The 17,383-nt window shown below is 34.4% G+C and overlaps 1 protein-coding gene and 1 pseudogene across 2 annotated transcripts; one reads left to right on the forward strand and one right to left on the reverse strand.

Annotated features, from left to right (window-relative positions):
* LOC128158154 (tripartite motif-containing protein 2-like) overlaps positions 1 to 17,383 on the reverse strand; it is a 275,172-nt pseudogene that overhangs the window by 111,011 nt on the left and 146,778 nt on the right.
* LOC128158126 (alpha-L-fucosidase-like) lies at positions 462 to 14,605 on the forward strand. 2 transcript variants are annotated; one of them, XM_052820867.1, is made up of 8 exons: positions 462 to 834; positions 5,238 to 5,344; positions 5,592 to 5,722; positions 6,183 to 6,316; positions 6,859 to 6,956; positions 7,063 to 7,195; positions 8,770 to 8,940; positions 14,063 to 14,605. In XM_052820867.1, exons 1-8 carry the CDS (start codon positions 479 to 481, stop codon positions 14,316 to 14,318), a joined length of 1,386 nt encoding a protein of 461 aa, XP_052676827.1. In that variant the 5' UTR covers positions 462 to 478; the 3' UTR covers positions 14,319 to 14,605. The 2 variants fall into 2 exon arrangements, with proteins under 2 accessions (XP_052676827.1, XP_052676826.1); XM_052820866.1 differs by lacking the exon at positions 14,063 to 14,605 and adding an exon at positions 11,173 to 11,844.

Raw genomic sequence — 17,383 nt, forward strand, 5'->3', positions numbered from 1 at the left:
CAGAACTATAGTATACCAGATTTTTATAACAAATTCTTTTAAATTTGTTATACAATTCGCATATTAATGTTATCGATAATATACAAAACATAACAATATACGAATAAAAGCCATTCATTTTATTTTCCTAGTATAAATATATTTTTTCCCCGTGGGTACGAGTTGACTAGTGAAATCGTACTCAAATATTTGGGTACGAGTTGGTTTGGGTGCGAGTCGGGTTGGGTACGACTTGACTGTAATTCGCGCGGGCTGGGCCGGTGCCCCCGCCCCCTTCAATCCGCCACTGTACGTGTCCGATAACGTACACTATCCCCTTATAGAATTATTTACAAAATAATTTCATAATGTAATTCATCATAAATTAGTTATAACATTGATCTGATTGTGATTATTTTCCATTTGCATCGCCATTTGGGTCCATGGGTTTGCCGATTCATGATTCACGTGATGAGATGTTTGGTCACATGAATCGAATATGGCGCGGAAAATGGTGTATCATGTGTTGCTCGCTTTTCTGTTGTTGACAATTATTTCTGTTGTGTCAGTGAGATATGAACCAAACTGGGATTCCCTCGACTCTCGCCCTCTGCCTGCTTGGTACGATGCCGCAAAGATAGGGATCTTCATACACTGGGGGGTATTTTCCGTCCCGTCAGTAGAATCAGAATGGTTCTGGTGGGATTGGGAGGGTGCCAAAACCAAAACCGTTGTCGACTTCATGAAAGCCAACTATCCTCCGGATTTCACCTACGCTGATTTTGCCAAAAATTTCAAAGCGGAGTTTTTTAATGCATCCGAATGGGCGGACATTTTTCAAGCCTCTGGGGCGCAGTAAGTATTAACTAAGCAGCTGCTAAGTATGATTATGCAGCTGCTATATGCATATTTTCTTTTGAGAAGTGGACAGGCATAGCCTACATCCATGGATGCCTGTCCACTTCTCAAAAGAGAATACTATATGCAGCATACAGTAAGCTTGCATGGTCACATGTATGCAACCATATTCTGTGTAACCTAAATTATTTAAACATGACACACATATATAATTATCTGACATCAGCTGGGCAATAAGGTTGAGCAAGGAACACAGTTGTTGGCACATGACACACGAAACACATTATTGTCCATGTTTAAATAGTCTGTCCCAAGATATTTATGCAGCACATTTGGACGATTTATTTTTAAAAGGAACTTGGCGGACACCCCCTGACTTCTACTTTTTATGATATTGGTACGTCACGTACAACATGGCAATTTTAGGGCATTGTGAAACTGTTTATATCGCCAATAATATAATCATTGTCTATCTCTGTGGTGCAGTGGGTATTGCATCGGTCTACCTACTCGCAGGTCCCGAGTTCGAATCCTGCAGGGACTTTTATTTTCATGAACAGCGGTAAAATTTTAAGAAGTTGATTTTTTCCCTAAAAATTGATTTTTTTGGGGTCATTTTCAAGTCGAACGCATGCTTAAAATCCATATTTTAAAGTAATTTACCCTAAAATAAAAATACACATACCTGTGAAAAAAGTGCAACTGAAATCAACTTATTGAAATGGAAAATATCCAAGATATCTCCACTGACACATTATCATTTTTCACTGAGAAAAATTCACCGGAAAGAAAACAGATCTATAATGGGAAATGTGGACATCTTTTCTTCATTTAACTTCTTGAAATCTTGAAAGGCTTTTGGTGTGAAGTATTCTTATGGTAAGGGGAATCTAAATTGTGAAATTCATGGCTCTATATACCATTACCGGGCGCCACAGGTGGGGCCAAATAAGTAAACAAAAAACTTATGCTGAATGGGTTACTGAATATTTAATTTTGTTTATTTTCCAACACATATTGTGTGGAAATGCTTAATGACGCTCTGCCCAAAAATTTCTTGGACATTTTACCACTGCAGGTATCATCATTACTTACTTGCCTTAATTAGACTTTCTCTTAAACTCACTTACTGACCTCAGAGAGTGAAGTACCTTAAATATCTAAATTAAATTCATGAGCAGATCCCAAGTTAATCCGAGATTCCTCTGTCTGTAAACTTTGGCCACTTTATTATAATAATTGTGAAATGTTTGGGGGAAGGCTCCCCCTACACATGTCACTGTATAAAAGCAACTAGAGGTGAGAGTCAGAAGAATCTTTGATAAATCATATTACATGAAGGATACAGTTTTTACACAGGGTTGTTGAAAATTTAGAGGTAAGTTTATAAAAGACATCTAGAGGTATACTCTGTCCCAAGATATCCTAGATTTCACATTTTCCTTAATTGCATAATATTTATTAATACCCCAGGGTTCAAACAATGTTCATTCAAAAGCATGAAAAATTTCCAAGATTTCTCAGTCCAAACGCCCCTGTTAGCTTATCAGGTTTCAATACAATGCTAAAAAATGTGATGTGTACGGGGATTTTGTATTGCAGCAAGCCCGGATGATAACGTTTTAAAGTTGCGCAATGTATTCTGAGTGTATTCCTAATGGAGAAAAGATGTAAACATTCCCCATTATATATCTTCGTAAGGAATCTTTTTTGTTACAAGTGAAAGATGATAAATGTCACTGAAATTATCTTGGAAATTATTCCTTTCAGCTATTTCAAATGCACTTCTTTCACAGGTATGTGTATTTTTATAAAAAAATCATTCAAATGTGCTGCATATATATCTTGGGACAGACTATAGTAAAATGTGTGAGGATTTTTTTGTGTTGATGTCGAATATCTGTTCAAAATGTGTATGGGAATGAGGTTAAAAACTTTTATTGATTTCTTAAATTGTATATTTGACAGTTCTTGCATGTTTTCAAACACTTTAGAATTATATACCAGTAGTCATTGTACCATACATGGAAACGAAAACAATATTATATGCATGGGAAGGATAATTGATAGTGAAATTTCACTTCTACTTATGTGTAATATGATTCACAGGGGTATATCTAGCATGTTGGCGTAGAATTGACATGATTAAGCTTATATTTTACCGGTACATGTTTGATAAACATACATTGTAGATGTAGATGATTCACAGGGGTCATATCTAATGTGATGCCAGAGAATAAACCTTTGTATATGGATGGACTTGGTTTATAAGCAGATCCTTGTTTGGGCTATTAATTCTGTGCTTGTAGATGAGTTTATTTGACTTTTATCTCACTGTAAGAGCAGATGTGAAAATAATCCATGAACTTAAACATGTTAAAGGTGTCACAGCTGATTCCTACGACAGTTTTATGTTTTTACTAAGGCCTAAAAAAATAAATTGTGTGTTTAGGGTAAAACTGATGAAAAAATTAGGTTAGGTAGGTAGGGATTTTTTTTTATTTTATCATATTTTTTTTGTATGAATCATAAGAATGTTTCTTTGTTTTATATTTAAAAACGTAATTTTTATTGGAAATAAGATAAAATTCACAATCAGATAAAATCAGACATCTAACAGTGTTTTCCCCAGAAAATTTTTGAAGCATGGGGGGAAGTTTGTCAGAGTAAGTGCGCGGTGCGGCATTAAAGCGCCTAAGCCGGCAAAATCACTGTGTGTAAAAATATAACCATTTGATGAAACGTACCACATGATATGTACTATAATCGATGCATTTTCATGAAATCTACATCAACAAGTATCATTTCAATTCATAATTATATTTTCATATCTGTGTATATTTAATATACAATTTTTCTGGGTTTTTTTCTTGAAAAACTAATAACATTTTTGCAAAATCAGTTTTTTAAGAGGTTGGTCCTCACAAGTTTTCACAAAACACAAGAAATATAGATTCACATGGCAGTTCAACATCAGCTTCTGTCCCACTCCACTCCCACTCCTTATAGAAGAGATTTTTTTAGGGGGGTGTTGAACAAGAAATAGGCAGAACAAGTCCATACAATTACATCAAACTTGATTCAACTTATTCTGGGCAGTTAATATTTCTTGTTTAAATTGGGGGTTAATTCATATGAAAGTTTCTGTGATATCTTGACACCAGTCCCCTTCCCCGTTTACATGTATGTACAGTCAATCATTTTAATAGGCATACAATATACGATGTTTCTAGTCATGTGACATCGCTTCTGTGCATTTCTGCAAATAACTGTAGTTTTTTTTTCTTTATTGTGTACATTTTTTCAAGTTTCCAATATCCTTGCGGCAAATAAAGAGTTCAAGCTATCGAATCCAAGCTAACACCATCGAGTGAACATTGTGCTAGTTTTAGATCTTGGAAAATCCACAACATTCGATAATGGCGGAGATGTCGAAAAAAGCACATTATATTAAAACAAGAAGTAATCACGTCCCTATTTATGCATTAATCACCAATTAATAAACTCAGTTTAAATATATCTTAATCATAAGCTAAGTTCTTAAACCGTAAACCACGTGTGCCCCATTGCTTAGATCGATGTCGAAATTAACTGCGCTCACTGCGGGTGCAAGTGTTTTTCTGAAGTTTGAGCGGATAAACGATAACTTTATATCTACTAATTACAGTTAAGATGTGTAATAATCGGAAAAAGAATTTTGCTTTGAAATAAACATGCATAGCGGGAAGCATGGCGGCACTGTGTGATGCATGGCGGGGGATCTTCAATGGCGGTACCGCCATGCAAAATCGGCCTGGGGAAAACAGTCTAAAAATGGTAGGATCGGGCCATTTTTGTAGGTTAGGTCGGGTTACCCGAAACACACAAATTTTTTTGTTAGGCCTAACTTATTCCCTTTTATAACATGTACAATGGGGAAATCAATGGAAGAAGCATCTTGTCAACACTATCGTTTCCGAAACTAAACAAAATGTTTCTGGTTGTAAATTAACAGATAAAACAACAACATGTTTAAATAAGCTTTTCTGTGTTTGTGTATAGAGTTTTGTTTCTACAATAGGTTTAGATCCAAGGTCATTTTCAAAAAGGATATTATAAAAAAAATTACTTTCACTGTTTAAAAGTTTTCAAATTTTACAATGTTTGACCAAAAAATATGTTTAAAAAGTTTTTTGAAACTAAGAAAACAATGTTAAAAGCCCCAGCAGGATTTGAACTCATGAGTTACTGCTTTAACCCACTGGGCTACTTTGTTAGATAACAATTTCGAGGAAGAAAACATTTTAATTTAAAATTATGCTTGATTTGATTGTTTATTTTGATGTGAATATGTCATGATCGGAGGTGTTCCATTCCACCTTAAGGTTTTCATATGTGATAATTGATATTGCGTTTTTCAGATATATTGTTCTAACGAGTAAACATCACGAGGGATTCACCAACTGGCCCTCCCGGTACTCATTCAACTGGAACTCGCAGGATGTGGGACCTGCCCGGGATCTTGTCGGTAAGAGGATGGGGGAAGGGGAGGGGAGGGGGTTATAAATTAGGTTGGGGTTAGGGAAGGGGGTAATAATTGGTCAAAGCAAAAATTAAGTAGAATATTGAATTGAAGTTAACGTTCTTTAAATGAATGAATATTTCGATTCATTCATTGAGTGAAATTTTATTTTACCAATGTTATCAAATAAATAAATGTTGATGAATAATTAAGTAAAAAACGTATACAGTACTGTATGTGTGTCTGTCTGTAGGAGAGCTAGCGGCAGCCATCAGAAATAACACAGACATGTTCTTTGGACTGTACCACTCTCTGTTTGAATGGTTCCATCCCCTGTATCTACAAGACAAAGCAAACAAATGGCAGACCCAGAAGTTTGTGGAGGTGGGTATTCAACATATTCAAGATATAGTCATATACACGTGGAGAGCAAATCTACACGTAGTTTTACAGTTAAGTCTGGTTGGTACTGTAAGTTCAGTAGATTCCTAATTAAATTCATAGAATTCATATTTGCATAAATTCGCGAGAAGCACCCTGCGCGATTTCTAAATTCTCGCCATTATTATCTGAGCGTTGAAAACTACGAGAAAAAAAAGGAGAAAAGTTCTTTGCCTTAACAAAATCAACTATTTCTTCTTTGTAACTTTGTTATTCTGCTTGTTATGATAAAATATGAAATGAACAATTCTGGAATTATGAAAGATGGCTTCCTTTATTTAATAAAATAATTACAAGCTGTTCGACATTTAATTTATTGGAAGATAACTTTATATATTAGGGTAAAGGTTTGTGTGAGAGATTCAGATAAATTAATTAGTATGGTACTTTTAAACTGTTGTAGAGCAAAACTATGCCAGAGCTTTACGAGATAGTGAACCGGTACAAACCAGATGTGATCTGGTCGGATGGTGATTGGGAAGCACCAGATACATACTGGAACTCTACCAACTTCATCGCCTGGTTATACAATGATAGGTCATTGGACATTTTCCTTCTAAATTTAAAGAAGGCTCGATGGTCGTGGCCATTTAAGACTATATTTATCTCCTTTAGAAGAGAACGCTTTGTGTTAAGATGTTCGTATAGGAAATGTTCAAATTTTTGAAGGTTGTTGGTTAATATACAACCCTGTCAAAAACTGTAATTTGAATATTGTTGGTTTATATACAACCCTGTCAAAGAATTTGAAGATTGTTGGTTCATTTACAGCCCTGTAAAAGACTGTAATTTGAAGATTGTTGGTTTATATACAGCCCTGTAAAAGACTGTAATTTGATGATAGTTGGATTATTTACAGTTCTGTAAAAGACTGTAATTTGAAGATTGTTGGTTCATTTACAGCCCTGTAAAAGACTGAAATTTGAAGATAGTTGGTATATTTACAATTCTGTAAAAGACTGTAATTTGACAATTTTTGGTTCATTTACAGCCCTGTAAAAGACTGTAATTTGAAGATAGTTGGTATATTTACAGTTCTGTAAAAGACTGTAATTTGAAGATTGTTGGTTCATTTACAGCCCTGTAAAAGACTCTGTGGTGACCAATGATAGGTGGGGTCAGGGGATCATGTGCAAGCATGGAGGATTTCTGACGTGCTCTGATAGGTATAACCCAGGTTAGTTGTTCCCCATTAATGGATACACATACATGTATTTGCAACTTTATACAATGAAAACTTAACTCTTTATGAAAGTTTTCTCTTTGGACTTTTGCATTCATAGGAAAACTACAGAAGAGGAAGTGGGAAAATGCCATGACAATTGATAAGCAGTCTTGGGGTTACCGTAGAAACACAAAGCTTTCAGAATTCTTGACGACAGATGAACTTGTTGGCACTTTGGTGGAGACAGTCAGGTACTTGTCAATTAATTTAAAAAGAGAAATACCACCCATAAATAGGCACTGTCACACAGGTATATAAGGCCATAAAAAATCTCTTGGTTCTCAGGCCAACATTTTCAAAAACAGATGTGGTCGGGCGGCGATAATGTTTTCTTTTTATCTCATATAAAAAGGATGCAGTATTTTTCTTTTTATTTTAACAATGGGCTATTCTTAAATAAAATCCAGAAAAAGCAATGTTTTAAAGCAAATAAATATTACCTTGCAATGAATGTATTGGAGTTATTAGCTCTAACTAAATGAAATAAATAAGTCATGATGTTCTTCCAGAAACATCACAACTACGAGGCTTCAGAAAGCCATGTGTGTAAGCATAATGGGATATTTAGTATAGTACAAGCTGCAGTAACTCTCCTCCTGTATGCATTTAAGGTTAAACGGCATTCTTCTTTATATCCACGTACACCCTTGATTGGACCTGGATAACGAATAGTACTACCGGTACTATATTAAGCAACGGTCCACCGTCACTGGGTCCTGCTTAACATAATTATTATTTTGTCAAGGAAATGATAATATATAAGGAATAAGGAATCATTCTTTGAGTATTATGAGGTGATAATTTCGGTCGGGGCGTGATCAAATCCAATAAAGCCCGAAGGGCTTTATGATAGATTTGATCACGCCCCAACCGAAATTATCACCTTATAATATTCAAAGAATGATTCCTTATTACCTATATTTATATAATTTTAAGCAGTCGTACGATTAAATATTTAAATATAAATAAGCAAACCCCACTGGCGCCTCAATTTGGCGTCATTTGTATTATGGGTTATATAGTACAAAATCGATACGTAGTGTTATCACAGGCAAAGACACTGGAAAATGTAAATATATGATTTTATTAGTCCCGTACCGATTTCACCAGAGGGGACTTTAGCTTTCCTCTGCATCTCTCTGTCCATCTGTTGGTCCGTACGCCTCGTTTAAAACAATAATTCTGAATCAGAATTATGCTTCAAAGCTTTCATAAAATACCGGAATACAAAACCAGTAGGGGACGTGTATTGTTTATGCAATACTCTCAGAATGCTTGTTTTAGCTGTTTTATCAGGAGAATACAGTACGGATCAGACCCAACCTTACACCAGAGTAAATCCTAAACAAACCCCCGGTTTACTCTAAGGGTTAAATACTTTGGGTTTACTCTGGGTTTACTTTTTGAAAATTTGGGTCCAGTTGGGGTTTGCTTTGGGTTTACTTAGGTTTACTTTGGGTTTACTTGGAAATTGCTTTTGAGGTCAACTGTACGCACTGAAGTGCGAAGCAGACCCGTCTTTTATCCTACGATCCTGCTGTCTGTAATTCCTGTCCTTTGTACATTCCAAATACTAGCGTCTGTTTCAGGGGTACACTTCTGACTGGGTTTACTCTTTATGTCCACTCTGGGTTTACTTTTGGTTTACTCTGGGTCCACTTTAGTAAACCCAGAAATAACCAAGAAAGTAAACCCAGGGTTTAGTTGGGGTTTACTTTCTGTTAGGTTGGGTCTGATCGGTACTGTATATATACATCTTTTTCAGCTGTGGTGGAAATATGCTGGTGAATGTAGGCCCTACCAGTGATGGAAAGATAATCCCTGTGTTTGAAGAGAGGCTGCGAGAACTGGGTCAGTGGCTCAAGGTCAACTCAGAGGCTATTTACGGAAGTCATCCCTGGACTTACCAGAATGACACTGTGACCCCCAATGTCTGGTAAGGGGCTTAACTCTGTGATGGGTTTATATCATCATGTCTGACCATGGTTTCATCAACATTTGTTGATTTAAAACCGATGCACAAAATGAAATGTTCAAAGAAGTGCAATATGCAATGAATATTTAATGCTTTGATGCTGTACTCTCTCCCAAGTTTCTGCTTCCACTGTTTTTTGCTTGATATTTCGATGACCATGAATTCCTTTGCGCCCAATCTTCTTTCATCCACTAAATATGAAAAAGTCCAGATAATCGGTTTTGAAACTCCCCCTCTACCACTTCAGGTTTCAATAAACAACCTAAAACATAAAGTCTACGTGGAATTTGTATTGCATCAGCCATGAAATAGCCTGGATGATAACATTGAAAAATTGTGCGAGGTGTTCCTAAAGAGTTCCGAAAAGATGTGAACATTCCCAATTATAAATCTCCGTAAAAAATCTGTTTTCGTTCCTGTGAATTTTTCCAAGTGAAAAATGATTATGTGTCAATGAAGATATCTTGGATATTTTCCCTTTTATCGATTTCAATTGAATTTTATTGACAGGTATGTGACATATTTTTATTAAAAATCACCAAAAAGTGATGGAAGCAATATCTTGGGACAGATTATAGCATAATTGGCAAAGTATTTGCGTATCTTTGCCACTATGATTTGCACAAAATCCATGCTAATTGATGCCCACAAATGTCAATGAAACCACGGTATAGCACTTAAAGATTTCTAGCCTGCATGGGTTTGAATTTTACATACAAAGCTTCTCTGTGTATGCTTCTACTAACCCTGTTATTAGGGCATGAAGTGCTGCATGTATTTTACAATAGTCACATATTTTCTGCATAGTTTTTAAATCAATTTTAAAGAAAAATCTAGTTTTTGGAGCCTTACAAAAATATGGATCAGTTCTGCTCTGATGCCACAAAAAGTGGTCAAATTGAAGAGTGTAAGTCAGAATGAAAGCTCCTATAAACAAAATCTACTCCATCAATTCACAATGGGTTTTCAAATGTACATGTAATAAAATAGAAACCACCCCAATCCCCCAATTTTTTCAATAGAACAACCATTTTGAAGGAAATAAGAAATGTTTTTAAGTCAGAGTTAGGCCCCATAAAATTAACTTTTAGATTCTCATCCCCACCCGCCCCTCTGAAAATGGCCCACCCCGATGCATTTTATTTTATTTAAAAAAAAAAAAATTGTGTGGAGAAAATTTCGGGAAAAAAATCGAGATCGGTCTACAAAAAATTACAAAACATTTTAATGGCTGCCTAAATGTGTGGATTCCAGTCATATTTGTTATCATAAGGATACAAATGTCTTCATGCACTAATAGTTAAGTCAGATATCTCTAGAGCTAAATACCATTACAGTATGTACATAACCTAGACAAGTAAGAGTTAGAGAGCTAAATACAATAACAGTACCATGTCACCTAGACAATTCAGAATTAGAGAGCTAAATACAAATACAGTACGTACATAACCTAGACAAGTCAGAGTTAGAGAGCTAAATACAATTACAGTACCATGTAACCTAGACAAGTTAGAGTTAGAGAGCTGAATACAATTACAGTACCACGTAACCTAGACAAGTCAGAGTTAGAGAGCAAAATACAATTACAGTACCACGTAACCTAGACAAGTCAGAGTTAGAGAGCTAAATACAATTACAGTACGTACGTAACCTAGACAAGTCAGAGTTAGAGAGCAAAATACAATTACAGTACCATGTAACCTAGACAAGTTAGAGTTAGAGAGCTGAATACAATTACAGTACCACATAACCTAGACAAGTCAGATTTAGAGAGCAAAATACAATTACAGTACCATGTATACCTAGACAAGTTGGAGCTAGAGAGCTAAATACAAATACAGTACCACGTAACCTAGACAAGTCAGAGTTAGAGAGCTAAATACAATTACAATAGGTACGTAATCTAGACAAGTCAGAGTTAGAGAGCTAAATACAATTACAGTATGTACATGTATTGTTTGAAACCATGATTAAATGAAAGAGCTTGTACTCGCGACTTAAGTGTTTGTTATTCTCGTATTGTGTGTGTACTGTGCATGAATGTTACAGTTGGTAACAACATGAAAATTGAGTGAGGATTCTTTGGAATTACCTTTGGTGATGCCCAGCTACTTGTACTTTCACACACCTATTTTTAAAATCTTCAAATTTCTGTTCACCTCCACATAGTGAAGCAAAATTTTTCTTGAACAGGTATACATCTTTAAAGATAAGCATGGAACAAATGTTGTACGCAATATTTCTAGACTGGCCCACCAATAAAACGGTCCATCTAGGAGTACCAAAGACAGCAGAGTGGACGACCGTGTATCTTGTGGGGAGGGAGGATTTAGGTCCGGTCAACTTTACCACTCTACACCCCCAGGGGGTCGTCTTAGAGGTACCCCAGATACCTCCACAGGAGTTGCCCTGCCAGTGGGCTTGGACTTTTGTATTTCAAGGCGTGTTACAGTGATTGATCAGCCAATGAAAATGCTTGTCGCAGAGCAGCTTGTTGTCCCTTGACTGATGAGTGTATTCTTATAATAGGTGCTCTAAGAATCTTTGGTCTGAAGATATTTGTGATATTCTTTGTGCAATAACTCTCTGTGTAGCATGCATGGGCAAATTTATTACAACAATAAAATGACTGTTGTAAGTTACATCATAGTTACACAATCATTTATATTAATAGTCACTTTAATTTTCATTTTGAAGCTTAATTAATGCATTGCACATTATAACGTCTTTAGATATAAAATATTTGAACATAGTTTTCTAAATGTTAAAAACACTAGTTTTAAATTATATCTGAAGATCATGCATGATCAATTGTAATCTTTCATTTAATATCAATATAAAAATTATTAAAAGAAGCAAAAATTTGAAGGAAATTTTTTTTTGAATTTTGACTTAGTATTAGGGCTGGGATGATTCTATACTTAGCCGATTCGGTACATATCACGAATCATGAGATGCGATACGATACATATCATGATACATTGCAACTAAATGAAAACATGAATAAGGGTTAAAAATTTATTCAATCTGTTGATGTATTACCGCATGTCCAAAGTTATTTTGATATATTTAAAATGAGCGTTGCACAATTTACAAATTACTTAAGTCTCATATACACTACTTTTTCATATGTATACAAGTAATCCAAAAGTTGTCCACACTTCAGATTTAGCTTCCTAACAGTTTTGACAACTTTACAAGGTTTTCCGCCATCTTTGTACTTTCATATTAGGCGCACAGACTAAAAATAGCCGATATATGAAGCTCGGATATTTTTGGAAAATAAAAAAAGTTCGCTTAGGTATCGTTGTATTAATGGTAAATGTATCAATCCAAATATCGTCAAAATAAATACTGTGATGCACCGGTGTACGGTGGATCGTCCCATCCCTACTTATTATAATAATTTTTAAATGTTTTGGTCATATTCAAGTACATGTATTGCCTAGCTGCAGGTCTGTAGCTCCCAGTCTGAAAAAATTCGGATGGACGACCTGGGAGCTACAGTGCCTCCCATAGTAAAAAACTTCAATTTACGGCACACAAAAAATTGCGCTAGTTTTAACCTTATTTTCACACAAATTCTGTAAAAATAGAACCAATAAATTCTTCAGCAAATTTACTCCTTACTTGCCTCAGACTTTCTCTTAAACATGATAACCGACCTTGGAAAATGAAGTATGTTAATTTACATCGAGATCGCCATTTTTAAATGTAAACAAACTTGCACCACTTTAATTTACAGGGCTGGGGATGTTGTTTATAAGAATATCAGAGGCAAGTGAAGTGACAATATCTTCAGTAAAATGTCTGAGGAATTTTTTGGGATTAAATATTTGTACAGAATGAGATTGTGAATGAGATTAATCAGTCCAAAGCTAGCGCTTTTTTTTGTGCGCCGTAAATTGCAGTTTTTTACTATGGGAGGCACTGTAGCTCCCAGGTCGTCCATCCAAATTTTTTCAGACCGGGAGCTACAGTCCTGCAGCTAATGTATTGCCTGGATGTAATGATATGTGTATGAAGGACTCTAAAAGTATGGTGGTCAAGGCAAATGCCGATGGTCTGCTCCAAACCCGATGGTTTGACACACCAAAGTCCAATAGTTCGCTTGCTGTCACCAAAGTCCAGTAATTCCTTTGCTGTCGCCGATGTCCATTGGTTCGCTGGCTGTCACCAAGGCCCGATAGTTTGTTTGCTGTTGCCAATGTCCAGTGGTTCGCCTGCTGTCACCAAGGTCCGATGGTTCGCGTGCTGTCGCCAAAGTCGGATGGTTCTGCTTATACTTATATAAGCACAAATATAATTTTTTCAGTTGTGCATATGTTCTGTCTATGCATCACAATAAACATATAGTAGGCCTATTAAAAAAAAATGCTTTCAAAAACGAATGTATTAGAGAATAAAGAGATACAACTCAGCTAATGGTGATAAGTATTTTAATTTTTAGCCCCTACCTCAGCTTCCAAATATATAACATGTACACTTATCATAGATTCAATATTCATCAACTGTAAAAGGGCAACAGGTAAACTTGGGCACAATGCTTGATTTTGGTTTGCAGTCCTTCAACTTTTTATTTACAATCATGATGAATGTTCCAATTTTCTTTACAATTTTTTGCACCTCACTTTAAAGGGATGATAGCTGCTCTAGCTGGACTGGGTTGTTAGTATCCCTCTTTTTCCTCACTTTGATAAAATCATCAATTGTCCGGACACCCAGCTGCTTCCGTCTTGTTGATTTTGTTATGAAATGTTTGTACATCGATACCTATAACATCTGTCATCCAAACATTGCTTGTTTGTCTCCATTACTAATATTTTCTGACATCCATAGTACAAAATTTTGTTGTAATAGCAAGGTAGCTCAAAAGGTACATGGACTAGTGCATTCAGGGGGCCAGGTTGGAGTCCCGATCTGGTCCGTCATTATTTCTTCCATCCCATCGCAAAACACACAAGTTGTTCAATATATAAGATTCTGAGATGTTATTATTACATTCTAAAATTCTGACCTCGATTGCATGTACCCGATATTTGATTTCCTCCCATAATGCACCAGCTGTTTTCTGATTGGACAGGTATACCAAGACTAAGATAAGCAGTACCACGGCAGTCTATGCTATAGTCCTGGACTGGCCAACCAACGGCAAACTTCAGCTGGGGGCCCCAAAGATGGACAGCTCTGGGGTGGTGTACCTGCTGGGATACCGCCAACAAGTCAAGTTCTCCCCCGGGGGACAGGGAGGAATCACCATCATGCTACCCGAGTTTGCTGACGGGACGATGCCATGTAAACATGCCTGGGTGTTCCGAATGCTCGGGGTCAAAAACTAGGACAGTTTTAAGTATAGCACCAACTTTCTCACTTAATACCTCAAAGTTTTAAATGCATTATTTAGGACATGTACAGTAAAACTCGATCATTTAATGCAAACATGGATAGAGTGAAATCTCATTGTTTGAATGAATTTAATCTCACAAAACATGCAAAAAAGGATATATGTTTACCATCCATTTATTTAAGGTTTCTAAAGAAAGTACTTTATTTAATGCCTCAGTAACCACAACCGGTAATCATCTTGAAGAAAACATGTAAAATATATATATATATATATATATATATATATATATATATATATATATATATATATATATATATATATATATATATATATATATATACCGGTATATATATATATATATAGGGAAATCGTTGGACTTATTATTACAAATTCGTTATACAGAATTAATAAATTACAGATATAACTGAATAAATCCACTGGTCCATAGGACTTTGCTATAACCGAGTTTTACTGTACATGTAATAAAAATTATAATTTACAGCAATGGAATTTTAAATTACTTGAAATTCTGAGTTTTCTCTCCAAGTAAACTTTCTCAGCTAGGATCTTTTTTTGTATGATATGCAGCAATTAAATTGTAACAATGAAAACTTTTGCGATATCTTCCAAGGAAAATTTCAAATTCTGACATAATTATTAACAAACTATTTTATACATATAATCTTTGCACTGTATAATCAGAATTTATACTTTAATTTGGGTAAGTTAATGTCCCTGTTATATCAGTGAGCAATTTAGCTTTTGTTGTAGAAGCATCCTATTTCATTAGTGTGAGTTATATTTTGATTTCTATTAACACATATTGTGTGTTCATTCCAGCTTGGGTAAAATATGTGTAAATTTGGCCACACCAATATAATTTCTTGTTCATTGAACATCCAATGAAAAAAGGAACGTGCAGGCGAGCGATTAAATATTAAAATTATTTTTTTTGTAGGCAAAATTTTTAGGCGGTATATAAATAATTTTTTGTGGATGGTTATATCTTTTATACTTGTTTGATTTACATATCAAAACTATTTAAAATACGAAAAATTATATTGGTGTGGCCTTTGTCAATGTTTCTGAATGGTTTTAGACAATATGCAATCCTTGTTGTACTCAATTAATGTGTTTCAGTCAATTATTTGTGAAGTGTTGAAGGAGGGTTTAATATGTTGTTATTTTGTGGGGGGGTTTTGTTTTCAATGTCTGATATCCAATAAATACATTCCATAAACATTCAATTTGGTGATAAAATTGTGTGCCATGAACTTTGACATTTAGGCGTTAGATTTTATTATTTATTATATTAAGAATAAGTTGCTTTATTTGTATAGTGGTTTGTTGTGATTTCTTTATTGGGAAATCAACAGTTATGTAGAGGGTTACATGTACCTAAAGGTTGTATTACATGTAAGTTAAACTTATATGTATTCGAAGTATATGCAGTTAAAGAAGAAAATTAATCTGTAACACAATATAATATAATGTTAGTTTGGAGTTTTTGTGCATTGTCTATGTTGTATGAAGTATTTTGTAATGTCGAGCAACTGGAATAAGATTAGTTTTTCATACTAGATGATTTTCTTATTTTAAAAAAAAAGAATATATTATTTTCTTGTGTAAAAATTATTATTTGAATACTTGTTCAAACATAATTGTCAGTACTTGTGTGCTATTCACTGATATTTACATTTTTCAGTGTCTTTGCCTGTGATAACACTACGTATTGATTTTGTACTATACAGTCCAATAAATTCAAATATTGTATGATCGGGGCGCAAGGGGGGTTTGCTTATGTACATTCAAATATTTCATCATACAATTGCTAAAAATTATATATATATATATATATATATATATATATATATATATATATATATATATATATATATATATATATATATATATATATATATATATGTTAATAGGAATCATTTTTTGAATATTATGAGGTGATAATTTCGGTCAGGGTGGGATCTTTAACACTTTATTGTATTTGATCACGCCTGACCAAAATGATCACCTCATAATACTCCAAGAATGATTCCTTATTCCTTAATTGAAATCCATAAATTGTGATAATTCTCCCAGCCCCATATTACATAAATTCTTTGGTTTTATGTATGTTGTGAGTTATTTTTTGTAAATGTTAAAGGGACTTGAACAAGATTTTATATAAAACTTTTATTTCATATTTCTTTTATGCAAAAAATGGTTTACCTGCGCAATATGAATGATAGACAAAAATTTAATGTTAGAAGTCAATTTATAAGAGAGAAACAGAGGTTAAGAATTCATTGTTTTGTAAACAAAGCTTGAGTCTTATATTTGTTTACAAGAAATGTAAAGTATGGAATAAACATTTCTTTAACAAAAACACTTGTGGCAATTAAACAAGGTAAACTGATTCAATGTGATCATAAATAATATTATCAACAGAAGAAAGCAACATTTGGTTGAATTATATACCAATAAAACACAATAATAAGGCGCAAGCTCTTTTTTTTTTTACAAAACAAAGAACTCCAAACTCTGTATCTTGCTTATAACTCAATATTTGACTTTCAAATTTTGACAAAGCATTAAAATTACCCATATTAACAATTCTAAACATTAAAAATAGAAAATCAAATTGAAAATTTTGAGCTCAAAGCGTGTCCAAGTCCCTTGGCTTCAATAGTTTTCTGTTGCATGTTGTGAAAAAATAAGCATGAGGTGTGTTCTTGCACCTATGGAAAGATTATTCAAATGTTTAAATAATAACTTAGTACTGTGTTTATATATAGCTTAAACTGTTTAATTGGGAATCTATGTGGGGAAATGCCTTAAAGAAAGTTAGAATCTATGTTCACTCAGTATGTTTTGTAGAGCCTTATGAGATACATCTGCTTGGGACAATTTGTTTATTATTTTGTATGGCCTCAGGTCATTGAGATTTCCTAGCTTGGTTTTATTATTGGATATTCTTTAATTAGTTATGAGATATATTGTCTGTAACATTTTTTACTAGGATATGTGATACTTCTATACTTAATTTTACTCTTTAAAAGA

The sequence above is a fragment of the Crassostrea angulata genome, chromosome 8 (assembly GCF_025612915.1).
Source record: "Crassostrea angulata isolate pt1a10 chromosome 8, ASM2561291v2, whole genome shotgun sequence".
NCBI lineage: Eukaryota > Metazoa > Mollusca > Bivalvia > Ostreida > Ostreidae > Magallana > Magallana angulata.